This window comes from Argopecten irradians, chromosome 13 (assembly GCF_041381155.1).
Source record: "Argopecten irradians isolate NY chromosome 13, Ai_NY, whole genome shotgun sequence".
In the NCBI taxonomy this organism is placed as follows: Eukaryota; Metazoa; Mollusca; class Bivalvia; order Pectinida; family Pectinidae; genus Argopecten; species Argopecten irradians.
This window is the reverse complement of record NC_091146.1, coordinates 19,030,672-19,045,174: the sequence shown is the minus strand read 5'-3', so window position 1 is coordinate 19,045,174 and position 14,503 is coordinate 19,030,672. Positions and strand designations below refer to the sequence as shown.

Sequence of the window (14,503 nt, the reverse complement as noted above, 5' to 3'; positions counted from 1 at the left end):
AGATTAGAGCAGCCCGTCGCTTCCAACACTTTCAATAAGGTTGGATTCATGCTGATTGCAGTTATCAAATAGAATACAACCATATTCTAGGATGGATCTTACCATAGATTTATATAGCTTTTCAAGACCGACCCGTGGTATTATGTACGATAATGACTGTAATATGTTTAATATTTTATTAGCCTTTGCTACAATATCAGATATATGCACATGCCAGCTTAGGTTTCCAGATAATGATATGCCAAGATGTTTGTGTGTGTTGACGTGATTGATAGTGATATTATTGAGCTGAAGATCAGGGTTGTTTAGAGTGCGCTTTTTGGTGAATATGACAGGTTCTGTTTTCGTTGCATTAAAAGTTAATAACCAACGCTTTGCCCTATTTGAGAGAGACGAAAGATCATTATTTAACTTATTAATACAGTGTGGGTTATTAATTTCTGAAGAGAAAGAAGTGTCGTCTGCACCTACGTTCTGATGATTGACCATTTAAAACAACAAATTGATTTCTATTTTTAAGATAGCTTTTAAGCCAATTAAGTAAATTTCCTTTAATACCAATATTCTCTAGTTTATATATAGGAGCTTCGTGCCATACCTTATCAAATGCCTTAGAAACGTCCAAAAACACGGAACATACATCAATGTAGTACATGTGTATGTATACCCCGTACGAGTGACATATTCCTTTCTATTTAGGTCCGTTTGGAAGAACTAATGACATGTTCCTTGGGAGCTGGGGAGAATGGGGCACGTGGTCGGAATGTTCTGTCACGTGCGGGGAAGGAACAATACAACGCACAAAGACCCGGAAGTATCTGAACGGCACAATGTACAACACCACCACCTCTTCAGATAAGTGTTACTTTGACTGTGAATGTGAGTTGTCTGCCCTTGAACTTGAACATTTTATTATTTTGACTACCTGTGCATTATTGTTTAATCATACATACTGATACTGATTGACAAATTAGTTATATTATACCTTTAGATGGAGACTGGCCACGTGGTACATAAAGTCATGTAGACATTAATCAATAATTTGCTTTGAATGTCACCTTTATTGTTTCAGTAACTATGCCAAAGGATTCTAACTTTGATAGTGATATTATGTTCGGTTACGGACATTTGGTTACAGGTGAAATATTTAGGTTTAATGGACATTAACCTATGTTAAAGATTGATTATTTACGGTAATGATTTGACTAAGATAATACTAATCTGTTATTAAATTTAAACCCTAGGAATCAATAACGTCATGATTTAACGAATTCACACATCAATACTATCGTATTCCAATAAATCGTGATAATGTGTTTATTTTCTTAACAATAACGGATTCATAACATTATATTTACAGTTTGCACTGACATGGACTCAATAACTATACTTTCTAGTATTCACCTTATCAGTGTATAATGATAGTACAACACGTGCGGTGATTCTATTGTCACGGGAATAATCGCTGGCGTAGCAACGTGGGGTCACTTTTGGTGGGGACATATGAATGGATCGATTACAATCATCTGATCAAACGAATTCGTTGACGATGATGGGAAAGATCAAATATGAATATTTCAATACAAAAAAATATACACCTGTCACGAGAAAAAATGATATTAATTTGAGTGAAAAACTGTAAATATAAGGAATAGATATTTATTTTGTTGAGGTTTCGCCGGGTAACATGAAATTTACACGGGCTCTATTATTATTATAATACCCTCATAGCCGCAACAAACTAAAACTCTATTCCTTAATTAAAGTCGGCACATGTACTCTAAACAACCTTGTGTATATTGACATCTTTTTATATACTTATAACTACTTTCCTTAAAGGACACTCTAAAACCAATTTCACTTTTATGTCAAACACCGTGATTCTACCCACTTAATTTACATAACTGAAGTCGTCGTTCATTTTCTAGAGATATCTTTGGTAAAGTTGTTTCATTAAAAATAATTCACCCCAATCTGCATGGAAGAAAAGTCAAAATATTTGTTTGTTTGAAATGTAAATTGCTAGTTATTTGGAACCCATACTGTAACCTTTCGTAGAGTTCGATTACAGAGATAATATAAGTGTCCAGCATGTTCAAACTGCTCTTTTATATCATAGTACTTCACTATATATGTATTATGATGTTGGGTAGTAATACGACAAGAGGTGACAAGAAAAATGCGTTTATCACATAATTGTCCCGTCCAGCCATGTCATAGGCAATGTCAGAAATATCGTAACACACATGTGTTACAACACCATTGTGACGTCACATGTAGTTTTGACGTGTAATCTATATATGACGTCGCATGATTGTATCAGTAGACGGAAACGTCACAACAGAGCCAGATTTCTACTATTTTATATAGAGACGAAATATATTATAAAGTTTTACTCGTATTTCTATTAATAAAAGTTATGTTATAAATAGAATCTTACACTCGTGACTATAGTATATGACATTTATCAAACTCGTTCAGCAATTTGATATGCCACTCGCCTAAAGGCTCTTGGCATATCAAATTATTGAACTCGTTTGATAAATATCATATCACGTAGCCGTTTATGTAAATTCCTGTATTTATGTGATTTTTTTTATTTTACGTGCTCATTGATAACTTACCACGTAAGCACGTACAAGAAATATCTATTTTTCATGCTACACTAAAAAAATATGTCCTAAATTAAGAAATGTTACCTCAATGCCTCTTTACATGTAATGTAACTGATACAATGTTCGTAATAGTAGATCGAGATGAAGACCTAGTGGCCAAACCAAGGACTGTAGAGGTCAAATCTCTGACGTCATCAATAGCGAAGGTCAAATGGCGGCGTCCTAGAATGAAGAAATCAGATATCAGCACTTACCACGTGATGTGGACGAACGGACGGCCAAATCAGGAGCGTGCGATCAACGTCACTAAAAGGTTTTACATTATCGACAACCTACGTCCTAACTCTACGTATACCATCAGCATACGGACGGTCAGTGTGGAGGGAAAGATGTCCGAAATCTCGGCCGTCAACTTTACTACAGAATCACAAGTTGTGGACAGATCTCCGAGTAACGTCACGGTCAGGGCTGTAGGCACCACGGTGTGTATATTAATCCTTTTCATTAAGTTGTGTTAATTTACATCGAGGGTAAATCCCCCTCCAAAAAAACCAACAACAACAACATCAACATCAAAATAAATAAAAAAAATCAGGTTCCTTAATCTCAAGTTCCCATGAATTATGAATTCGGCCAACCTTTTTAACTATGAACAAGTAGATGAACCAACTGTTTTTAGATACATCCATTTCCCGCCCTATTCGGTAATAACTCTGCTATTTATTACAACCGCACGAGTAATCCACTTTGTACTATTTATATGTATTACAATGTCCTAATGTTCAAACGCAGGTATCTTCATTTGAAATGTCAATGTCTTCTTCATAGTGTTCCCTCGCCAAAACGCCAAACGAGACAAACACAACTTACTTTTATACTTTGACACCGTGGTTACCTATTTGCTGATCCTCGTTATTTGCGGTAGACCATGACGCGATATGTATGATTGATGGATGAGGGTGTAGTCAATGGTCGTATTTCTCTGCCGTTTGGATGTTCGAAAGTAGGTTATGTAGACAACGTGGATGGGTTACATTCTTCCATGAATAGGCGTAATTTCCCTTTGAATTCCTAGAATTGTAAGTCAAATCGCAGTTTATGTCACCAGCGATGAGCAGATCGTGCGAGTTGGCGTATTGCGTAGTTATCTCTTTAGGATGAGTAGACAATCGTCGTATTCGTCTTCTGCGGATGAGGTGTTTCTAGCAGGCACATATACACTTATGACGAGGAATGGACGATGTTCCCTTAACTTCAATGTAGGTTATGCGCTGATTTCCTTCGTCTATTGGAGTTACTGTATGATCTATCTCTTTACCCCAGAGAATAGCTACCCATCCGTTACCTCGGGGTCTCTGTGTAGATATAGTTATGTTGATCTACAGCCTTTCGTGTCCACCCGAATCTTTTGTTTGTATTTGATAGATTGTGCAATTCGCGATGAAAGAGCCAGTGTTCCTGTAGACATATGATGTCGGATGTATTGAAGAGTTCCCCTATACAGTCAATGGCATTTTTATAGTTTTTGTAATTGTTTTATGTAATTTGAACTCTATACTAGGTTATGTTGGTGACCTCAAGGTTGGGCGGTCCTCCAAAAAAGACTCGGGCAAGGAGTTGTAGCACTCGTCTACATGACGTCATGGCCTTTAGTGGGATCTTGTGGTGTTTGACGTTTGAGGTTATGGGTCGGATCTGAGTCCATGGGTTCAGCTTCATCGATGACTTCGAGTTGCACGTTGCTGTCTGTAGGGGCGTATTTATAAGCACATTCTCTTCACTGTTGCGTAGGGAATTGTCTGAAACTCTATTTATAATCTCGTCTGCCACCTGAAATACTGCATGCCGATGATTTCTCTTATCACCACATTGTTTTCTAGCAGGAGGTTGTTTATTTTTGTAGAGTGGAGTCCCCTGACGAAAAATAGGAGGGGGGTACGTGTTTAATGTGTTGAACAATGTGCAGGGTATCGTATGAATGAAATTATCTTCCAGTCGTTCGATGCGCTGAGTCAAGTTGACTAGTTCTGCATCATGTAATTTTCTGGTTATGATTCTTCTATCTTCAATTGAGGATATTTGGTCATGAATCTAGTAAAACTTGAGGTTAAAAACAGTTTGTTCAAATTTTTTAAGAAACGGTCTTCATCTTGGGGAGTTATGTAGTGTGTTCTGTGTTGACATACTGCTGGAGCTAGCTACTGGAGTAGAGGATGTGTTATATTGGAACAGCGTAGGACTATAATGAAATCCATTTTGGCTGCAGGCTCCGATCGTAATCCTGAATAACCTATTTGAGTCTTCTAGCTTTCTGATTTTGTATTCTAGTTTAATAATGCCAGTAGACGGTAACCTCGCACAGTTCTTTATGTCTTCGTATAAGGCATGTCTCTCTATTTTAGCTCATCTTCCCATTTTCTTATTCATCAACTACCGAGGCAGTCGTAGAATGAGGTTAGGTATTTGGTGCATCGTTGTAAGGTAGAGCTGTCACTAAGTGTAGCAGTAGGTCTCTGTGGAATCTGATATCCATGAATGTTGTGGTTGTAGCATTGTCACATATGGCGTTACATGTAGGCCCCGAGGACATGACCAATTGCTTTTCGGCGGGATTGTTATCTATAGTGTCCGAGAGAGCTCACGTGATAGATCTCGACGCGTTCTTCCCTTTGGAACTCGTCTCGCGCGTGCCGGCAAGAAGCTCTGAGCACCTACTGAGTATTTCAGCGTTGGATTTTCTAAAAGAGCTGTCTGAAATATTATCCAAAGTGTCTTTAAAGTGTATAACGAAATGGCCAATGTCTCCGCCGTTATAAGGGCTGATGATGTGGTATGGTAAAGATTGATTGTATAAGACTTCCTAGATACATGTTTGGTGTTTAACGGGGCAACTTTCCATGTTTCACTAATGCATAGACCACTCGAATCGTCTACTTCTTGTCTGATTGTTGAAATTTCAATCCTAGATCTGAGCGATGTCTACATATTCGCGCGAAAGTATTCATAGGCAGTGGCGGAAAATTTCAGAACAATACCGCCGTTAGTGTATGTCTTTTCACAATTAAAATCTCTGTTACTGGTATTTATTTTTCTTATTTTAAAGCAGCACGTTTATTCAGTCTATAGGTTAAAGCTTTATCTTTACTGGGAGTATAGGTTGCTGGGGGTCTGCGAGATCTGCTGACCCTTGTACATATGGAGGCCGCCATGTTGGAAAAAATAGATGCCGAAGTTCCGGTGTTTGATGACAAAACGCGGGAAATGTGTGTCTCGTGACTCCGCTGTCGTTTATTACAGTTTTTTTTTATTTTAAAGTCAATGGCACTACAATCAGCTACAGCAGGGTGTATATAAAAGCAGGGTAATGTGAATAAAACGCTAAAAGTGAAAAAAAAAACAATGAACTAATAAAATGGACACATAAAAGTACACCCAGCCGAGTGGAAAAAGACCCCGTAGGCCCACACCGGAGAACCTTGAAATGCAAAAGTCTTAAAATATGCACTTAATGTGCTAAAAATCCATAAAATCACAGTTCAACACATTTAAATTTCATAAGTTACCACCAGCACAGCACATCAAACACGTCCACCGCCACCAGGCGCCATATTGAAAATGATCTATAGAGCACAAATAGAGGACAAACACAGCATTGTTCTTATGCCACTTTCTGCGTGACACGTCCTGTCATAGTGCCAGCGAAATGTCGGTTTGAGGAAATCGGTATAACTGAAAGAAAAACCATTTTTAAAAAAAAACCACCAAAATATTTTATTTTCATACACGAATTAACAAATCTTGTCCTCTCGCAGGAGGGCTTTCACATAGCATTCTCCTTTTATTCTTTATTTTCAATTAATCAAAATATCTCTTTCATGCTATTTCACTTTCTTTCTGTTTGTTTACATTTTTAAATTACCATTGTTAATTTTTAGCCCACCATCAACAGATGGTGGGCTATTCAAATCGCTTTTTGTCCGTGGTCCGTCGTCCGTCCTTCCGTCCGTCCGTCCTTCCGTCCGTTAACAATTCTTGTTACCGCTATTTTTCAGAAAGTACTGAAGGGATGTTTCTCAAATTTCATATGTAGGTTCCCCTAGGGCCCTAGTTGTGCATATTGCATTTTGGGACCGATTGATTAACAAGATGGCCGCGAGGCCGCCATCTTGGATTTTGATAGTTAAAGATTGTTACCGCTATTTCTCTCAGAATGTACTCAAGGGATCTGTATCAAATTGCATGTGCAGGTTCCCCTAGGAGTCTAGTTGTGCATATTGCATTTTTAGACCCATCGGTGAACAAGATGGCCGACAGGACGCCATCTTGGATTTTGATAATTGAAGCTTGTTACCACTATTTCTTAGAAAGTACTGAATGGATCTGTCTCAAATTTCATGTGCAGGTTCCCCTAGGTCCCTGGTTAATGGTTATGCATATTGCATTTTGGTACCGATCAGTGAACAAGATGGCCGACAGAACGCCATCTTGGATTTTGACAAATGAAGTTTATTTACCGCTATGTCTAAGAATGTACTGAAGGGATCTGTCTCAAATTGCATGTGCAGGTTCCCCTAGGGGTCTAGTTGTGCATATTGCATTTTCAGACCCATCGGTGAACAAGATGGCCGACAGGACGCCATCTTGGATTTTGATAGTTGAAGCTTGTTACCACTATTTCTTAGAAAGTACTGAATGGATCTGTCTCAAATTTCATGTGCAGGTTCCCCTAGGTCCCTGGTTAATGGTTATGCATATTGCATTTTGGTACCGATCAGTGAACAAGATGACCGACAGAACGCCATCTTGGATTTTGACAATTGAAGTTTTTTTTCCGCTATGTCTAAGAATGTACTGATGGGATCTGTCTCAAATTGTATGTGCAGGTTCTTCTAGGGGTCTAGTTGTGCATATTGCATTTTAGGACCGATCGGTGAACAAGATGGCCGACAGGTAGCCAACAAGATGGCCGACAGGATTGAAGTTTTTTACTGTTATATATCTCAGAAAGCAGTCAAAGGATCTTTCTGAAATTCCATGTGTAGTAATATGTAGTAAAAGCTTGAAAAGAAGAGAAAAGATCCCTCTTTCCTTTGTCAGACAAAGATCGTTCTTTGGTGGGCGCCAAGATCCCTCTGGGATCTCTTGTTTGAAATAAGGCAAGCAGAATAATTATTACAATATTTTTAAATATTTCGTATCAGGGTGTATATATATATATATGTAATGTTCCGAAATATATTTGAGATATCCTACGAAAATTAGTTTTTACCTGCTAGTTGTAGGGATGGCGTGCGTACGCGTTGTTGAGTGTTGTTGTCTGAAAGAAAACCTGAAATATCCTCTTAAATTACATTTTCCTTGTAAATAAGATTTAATGATCTGAAACATCATCAAAAACATGAATTAAGTTACGAATTCAAATCTAAAGCCACAGGATAATGAGGATATGCTGAGAATTATTGACTTCAAAGCGCAGAGGAACAAACTATTCTTCGATATGGTAATAATGTACGATTTTTGTTTCCGCATCCAACCTCTCATGATATATTTTGTACTGTATACTTTTATATAGTACAATATTGTCTAAACTTACGATTATATATGCCATTTCCAGAAAATCCTTGTAAAATGGCGGCCACCAGTGGAGAGTCTTGGTCATGTGACCGGATATAAGCTCCAGTACAGAAGAAAGGGGCTCCGGCGGGGGGATATGTGCTCTGTGCTCACCGAAGGGGACAAGCTGCGATACGTCATTACAGGTAAGCTCACCATTACAGGTAAGCTCATCACAGGTAACGCTAATATACACTTTAAAGGTTTACATTCTGTGTATTGTTATGTTGTATGGTCTTTTGTTTTCCATTGAAACATCATGCTGATGTGTCCCTAACCTTGCCGAGTTATATAGTGGCTGTAGATGTCGGCATCAAGCTCTCCTGTTCATCGTAGGAAGTAGAAATAATTGGCGGCAATAAAAACCACCACCGTACAATGTCGTAATAGATGTAAATTATACAACCACGAAAGTGAAACACAGCACAAAACACTATCCATAGTAAATGATACATTCTACAGTCATCGCTATGAGGAAAGAGAGCCCAATCAAAATAACATCAAAACATCATAGAAATTGCTCTATCGTTTTAATTGCGGTTGCTATGGTAACAGATAGTTGTAAGACTAGACCTGTTGGCGTTTGATGTCTACCTGGTAAGTTGTTGGAAGTCGTCAGCGAGAAAGACGATCTGATCAATTACAGATAATTAGAGAGAATTCCCAGACAATATAAGTAATGTTGGTCGTTGTTTAGAATCACTTACGTACCTTTCGCGTTTAAAGGGACAATTCAGTGAGGCTATTTCGTTACATAACCACGAAGCAAAATATGACATAAATATATTGTTCTACATTCCTTGTGAAACGTATGACAAGAAAGAGTGACAAATTCCACAACATTGCTAAGTATTTTGATTAATAACATTGAAATTCCAAATCGTTGATCAATACGATTAAGCAGGTACAACATGTACGCTGTATCCTTACCCGAGTCAAAGTCACGCACGTTTAACAAATGCAATACATAACTACTGAGGAGTTGATGAAATTATTTTTAGACAAGAACATGCATCTAATAATGTTAACACAGTTGTAAGAGCGTTTTGAGTAGTTCTAGACAAAAACTTCTTTATTACACAGGCAAGGGTCAGGGTTTGGCATACAAGGCTATGTGTAATGGCGATTGAACATTTCACATACAATTGACTACAGTGGACTTTTCTGGCATATCACAGTAAAATCAACAGATCTAATTTCTATTAGAACGGGTTTGTTCCCGAAATATGTGCAAGTTTTAATGTACTCTTACACCGAATTGTCCCTTTAAATGTCATCATATCTTTTAAAGGTATATATGTGTAATTTACCTGAAATGACTTTGGAGATTTAAAATATGAATACGAAACGAGTTTCAATCACCATTTCTATTATTTGATCATCAATCTATAATTGTCACCATTTCCTGACAGTGAGCAATCTAATTCAAATAAGTTGACTATCACAACGATACAAAATAACGAAATGGTTCTTCATTGTTAACATAGGTTTACATATGTATTTGTGTAGTGTTTATACGGAGCGCAGCTTGAACGGGTTCACGAATTGAACTCTTGTGATAGAAATGTCTCGATAACGTTAATCTATGTAAATCATCCATATGTAGATTTGGAAAACTTTCTTGTAAACAGGAAACGGAAATCACAACAAGATCTAGCATTGCGCTTGACAGTATGCAAAGTCACACTCTTTCGTGATTACAAACAATATCCTTTGTAAAAATTCAAAATGAAAATATAAGAGAGAGATAAATCTTCCAATTTTATTATAAATTGAATCTAACATAAATTTACATTTAATCGTAAATCTTAACTTAAATTTAAAAAAAAAAACAAAAACTTTTACATGACCATTTGCTTCCAAATTTTCCGTCGGCAATGGAGAATCATGTGAGATATTTTTGTAGCCACAGTCACGTATCTAAATATTATTGTTCTTGTTATAAACTGAATGTCAGTTATCAAATGGTTTTTAGCAGTAAAGTAAGCCAATGCACACAATAAGCAATAAGAACAATACATATCACATCGATAGGAGTTCAATCGTCTGTTGGGTCAGGGGAGATAACTCTTTCATTGTTAGAAATGCTTTTTTACACGACATCTAAACAGTATTCATAACAATGATATTTCTATTTGGTATATTAACAAAAAGAATGTTGTTCAAGATAAACATGTGACAAATGCAATCAGGAATTGCAATCAATATCTTGCAGTATTTTGACTAAAATGCATTAATTTATATAAATATTTCCAGAATCAATCAGATCTGATAAAACATACTTGTTTCTGTGCATATAAACAACCTTGGTTACCACTGTTAATATTATCTTTCCACTTGATACACCGTGCTATAACTTGATAAACCGGAAGTGACGAAAATTTGAATAGGATTTAACCTAGATTAGGTCACCTATGAAATGTGTGATTATCCCGTGGATTTATATTTTGTCATACCAGTTAATATAGCTGGTTGTGTTCATGGATAACTACTGATTCACGCTATACATGTTTTTTTTTTTTAAATATAAATTCTGGTAATTTTTCACTTCGTAATTTAGCGTCAAACTTACGCCCTAATTCGAGGGCGTAACTTACGAAGACTCATATAGGGGTCGGGCATCAGATCTCGATATTATTGCTAATCAGAAGTTTCTCAATATCGAGATCTAATATCATTGGATTAACGTCTCCCTGTGTTACTGAACACATGGGTCATTATCGGTTATGCGGTTGAACCTACATGTAGTTGTTCGTTTATGAATTAAAGACGGATCTGGCGATTTTATATTGTTTTCTGTCGACCCTTGACAAAGTCCTCACAGGCCTGTATCAAAAACTGCAGGTCTGTTAGGATTTATACTTGAAGTAATGACTAACAAACCGCCGAACCGTTTGTTCAGAATAAATGAAAACGACCCTGTATCCAACTGACACAACGTTACCGTATACCCGTCAGTATGTCATTTACGTAGCCCTGTACTGTAACGAAACTTACAAAGTGATAGCAACCGTGGAATTGCAACTTACTAGTTTGTTCACTGACAGAATCCCGCCAAAACACACGTCTCTCATTGATTGATTGATTGGTTGATTGATTGAGTTTAACGCCCTTATTCCGGTTTTAACTGAGCCTAGACACTCGCCTGCGCTCGATATCCTTCATTGACAAAGGCTAGCGAAATTATACATGTTAATTTTGGTAGATGTTTTTTGGTTTACAAAATTTTCATAATAAACGTTTTTTCTCAACAGTAATTAAGGGAAATAACTTATCATATGGTACATATTCGTTTTATGTACGTAAAACTCTTTTTCACATTGCATATAATTCTGTATTTGGTTACTAAAACATCTGGCTGGGCCCTTTAGGACCATCTGCCATATTATTATCACAATTTTACGTGACTTTGTCTTTCTTTGCTGCAGATTTATACAAGGACGAAATATATAAAGTGAGAGTTGGGGCGAGAATAAACGAGAAGACTGGGCCTTATACCCCTTGGTTGATCATAGACCTGAACAATTACAAACGGAACCGGAAGGACAACCGGGGAAATACGTCACTTCCGACACAAGGTAGGTATCAATACAGCGCCTCCAAGCGGTGATAACGGTTCAAAGGGAAATAATTCTATTCATCCCTGGGTATCCAAATAGAGATTGAATAGTGTTTTGATTGCGTTAAGGGTGATATGAACGCAATGGGATACAGATATATTCAATGTAGCATGTTAGCGCTACATGTAGAATATATCTGTATCCAATGTCATTCATACCACCTTTAACGCAATAAAAATACTGTTCAATCTATATATATTTACATAAAATGTCTACTTTTACGTTCGTTGTCAAATTTGAAACGGCATTGGTCGCTAAGTTGGGTAACTACGGTAGTCAGGATGACCGAAGATATAGTTCCGATTGTAAAACTTTATAGCTGCAGCTTGATTTAAAATATAACAATGACATCTTTCAATTATTTTTAAAATGTTTTTTTTTCTCAATTTGATCATAAATGAGTAATGTCCATTTCGAAAAATGGTGATAACCGAGGCGGAGCAACTACCGGTATGTCGTTGTCAGAGTAGTGACGCGGTCCGAAGTGGGGCGAGTCGCCATATTTGATTTTCGACCGAGTTTCTATGGCCTAGCCTATTAATGTTATGACCTTTGAACTGCTGAATGTTTGTTATGTATGTATTGGTCTACGAACGCGATATAGATCCGAAGACTTAATTCTTCAAAATCACAACTTTCATTTTCTTGAACGGAGGATAGGCAGGTGTTTACATGGTTTGTGTACATTAAGCCTATTTTTAATACAAAGTTTCGGATAATGTTTTTTTCTGAATACCTGTACGTGATCTGTAACCCAATGTTTGCTTTGAAACTCCCAAAATTGTTCTGCAATCTGATATTCTCTATATTGAGGTTTGATGCGTGACCGTACACGAATACTGACGTAACTATGGAATTCCCCGAACATTTCTCAGGACAGCACCCCCTCTCCCTCTAGTTGTACATGTAGCCCCCGACCAGCGATACATTTTGATGTTGATTACCGTTACAATGCTTGAACACATATTATATTTTAATGACAAATAAAAAAATTAATTAGATCTAATAACAACTCTTTATTGTTATTATGAAATCCGTCATCATCTGACGAGGAAACATTGTTTACATTCCATTGTAAAATTCCCTACTGTCAACTGAGCATTGTCTGTACCGCCTTAGGACCTGTCTTGAGACCAATATCAGACCGAAATCGTCTTTAAGTTTAACATGAAGTAAACGCAATTCTGTCATCTATGTAAATGTAAAATATAAAGTAACTTATCGAAGCGTTAACTAGAAGTAGTCCGATCCATCACTGGGTTTGAATTCATAAAAACGTATGCCAAAGCGATTACGCTGTTTTGAACTCAACTCCCCACCCATGGACAATTTAGGGGCATATGTAAATATAAATATGTAAAACAATTTATTCAATGAAGACTGGAATTGAAAGTAACGACAATTATTTAATTCGTGTGACGTGTGAATGATAGATTTGCATGATTAATTATGATTCTTAACATGTGATACCACATTATTAACTTCAATTCGCTACGATATTCACCCTGACGCCTTTTTATTCCCTACCTATCCTGAGAGATGTCGGTCCTATCCCCGAGGAGTTCGTCCCGCTGGTGGATTTCTCGTCCGTCATGCCGAGTATTACCCCACGTGACCGTGCCCTCAACATCTCGTGGCCAGATCCTAACAATACCATGGTGACGTATGACTTTATTGTCTCGAGGGGTAAGTGTCAGCGCGCATGCATCATATCTTTAGTATATTTTCTTCCTTAATGAAAATGTCAATGTGTGGTCTCGAACGGACACTTCCGTATATATGCTGTTCAATAGCTGGGCGTCAGTGTAAATGCCTAGCATACATAACGCGTATGGTATCTCATCTTCATGTTTATTCTGGGACACTTTTTAATTGATATACCTCAAGCATAGCTTCAAATATACTGTAAATATGGTAGTTCAGTCTTTGCATATTACAGAGTTAGCTCCCTTGCGGGTAGGTATCGATTGTTACGTCATTATTTTGTGAGCGCAATGCACGTCGTTTTCTCCGAAACCTATGACGTTACGCTCCCAAACACATGACGTCACAATCAGTACCTACCCGCAAGTGTAGATAACTCTATAATATGCAAATTCGGATAACTTGGGGGAACTTACACTAATTCCGCGAATAACTTTTTACGGTGAAAATTCACCACTCAATATGAAACCCAGTTACAAAATGTTACTATTTAGTATTTATTACAAAAATAACGACGTCAAAATTTTTTTACACACATAAATCACAAAAGTTAGCACTCGCGAATTTTTCCACGTTTACGGTAGTTTCAAAAACCTTTGCTTGACTATCGACATTAAGAAACATTCGTAAAAGATCGATATGGCTTACATTCGAAAAGTCTCACAACTATTTATTCGTTACAGATGACGAGTTTGAAAAGGTTTTGGAAGTAACGGACGGGACTGAGGGCTATCACGTGATTAGAAAACTGGCGCCAAACACTGAATACAACGTCACGTTTCAAATAACAATTATGGCGGGAACAAGGGTCGTGCTGCAACAGTTCCAACAGTTTAAAACACTGGGTAGATACCGACTTCACTAATTATTTAGGTTAAATAAAAACCATCCATAACATCATCTCTTTTCACATGCATATAGCGTTTTTCACACTAGAGAAGTTAATCAGCT

At 37.3% G+C, this 14,503-nt stretch overlaps 1 protein-coding gene across 1 annotated transcript in view; it reads left to right on the top strand.

Moving 5' to 3' along the window:
- The window catches only part of LOC138305663 (phosphatidylinositol phosphatase PTPRQ-like), a 37,032-nt gene that overhangs the window by 11,614 nt on the left and 10,915 nt on the right, over window positions 1-14,503 (top strand). Inside the window, exons 3-8 of the mRNA XM_069245960.1 lie at window positions 700-879; window positions 2,748-3,097; window positions 8,230-8,374; window positions 11,657-11,806; window positions 13,388-13,534; window positions 14,236-14,397. Coding sequence (XP_069102061.1) covers window positions 700-879; window positions 2,748-3,097; window positions 8,230-8,374; window positions 11,657-11,806; window positions 13,388-13,534; window positions 14,236-14,397 — 1,134 coding nt within the window. The remainder of the gene's footprint in view (window positions 1-699; window positions 880-2,747; window positions 3,098-8,229; window positions 8,375-11,656; window positions 11,807-13,387; window positions 13,535-14,235; window positions 14,398-14,503) is intronic.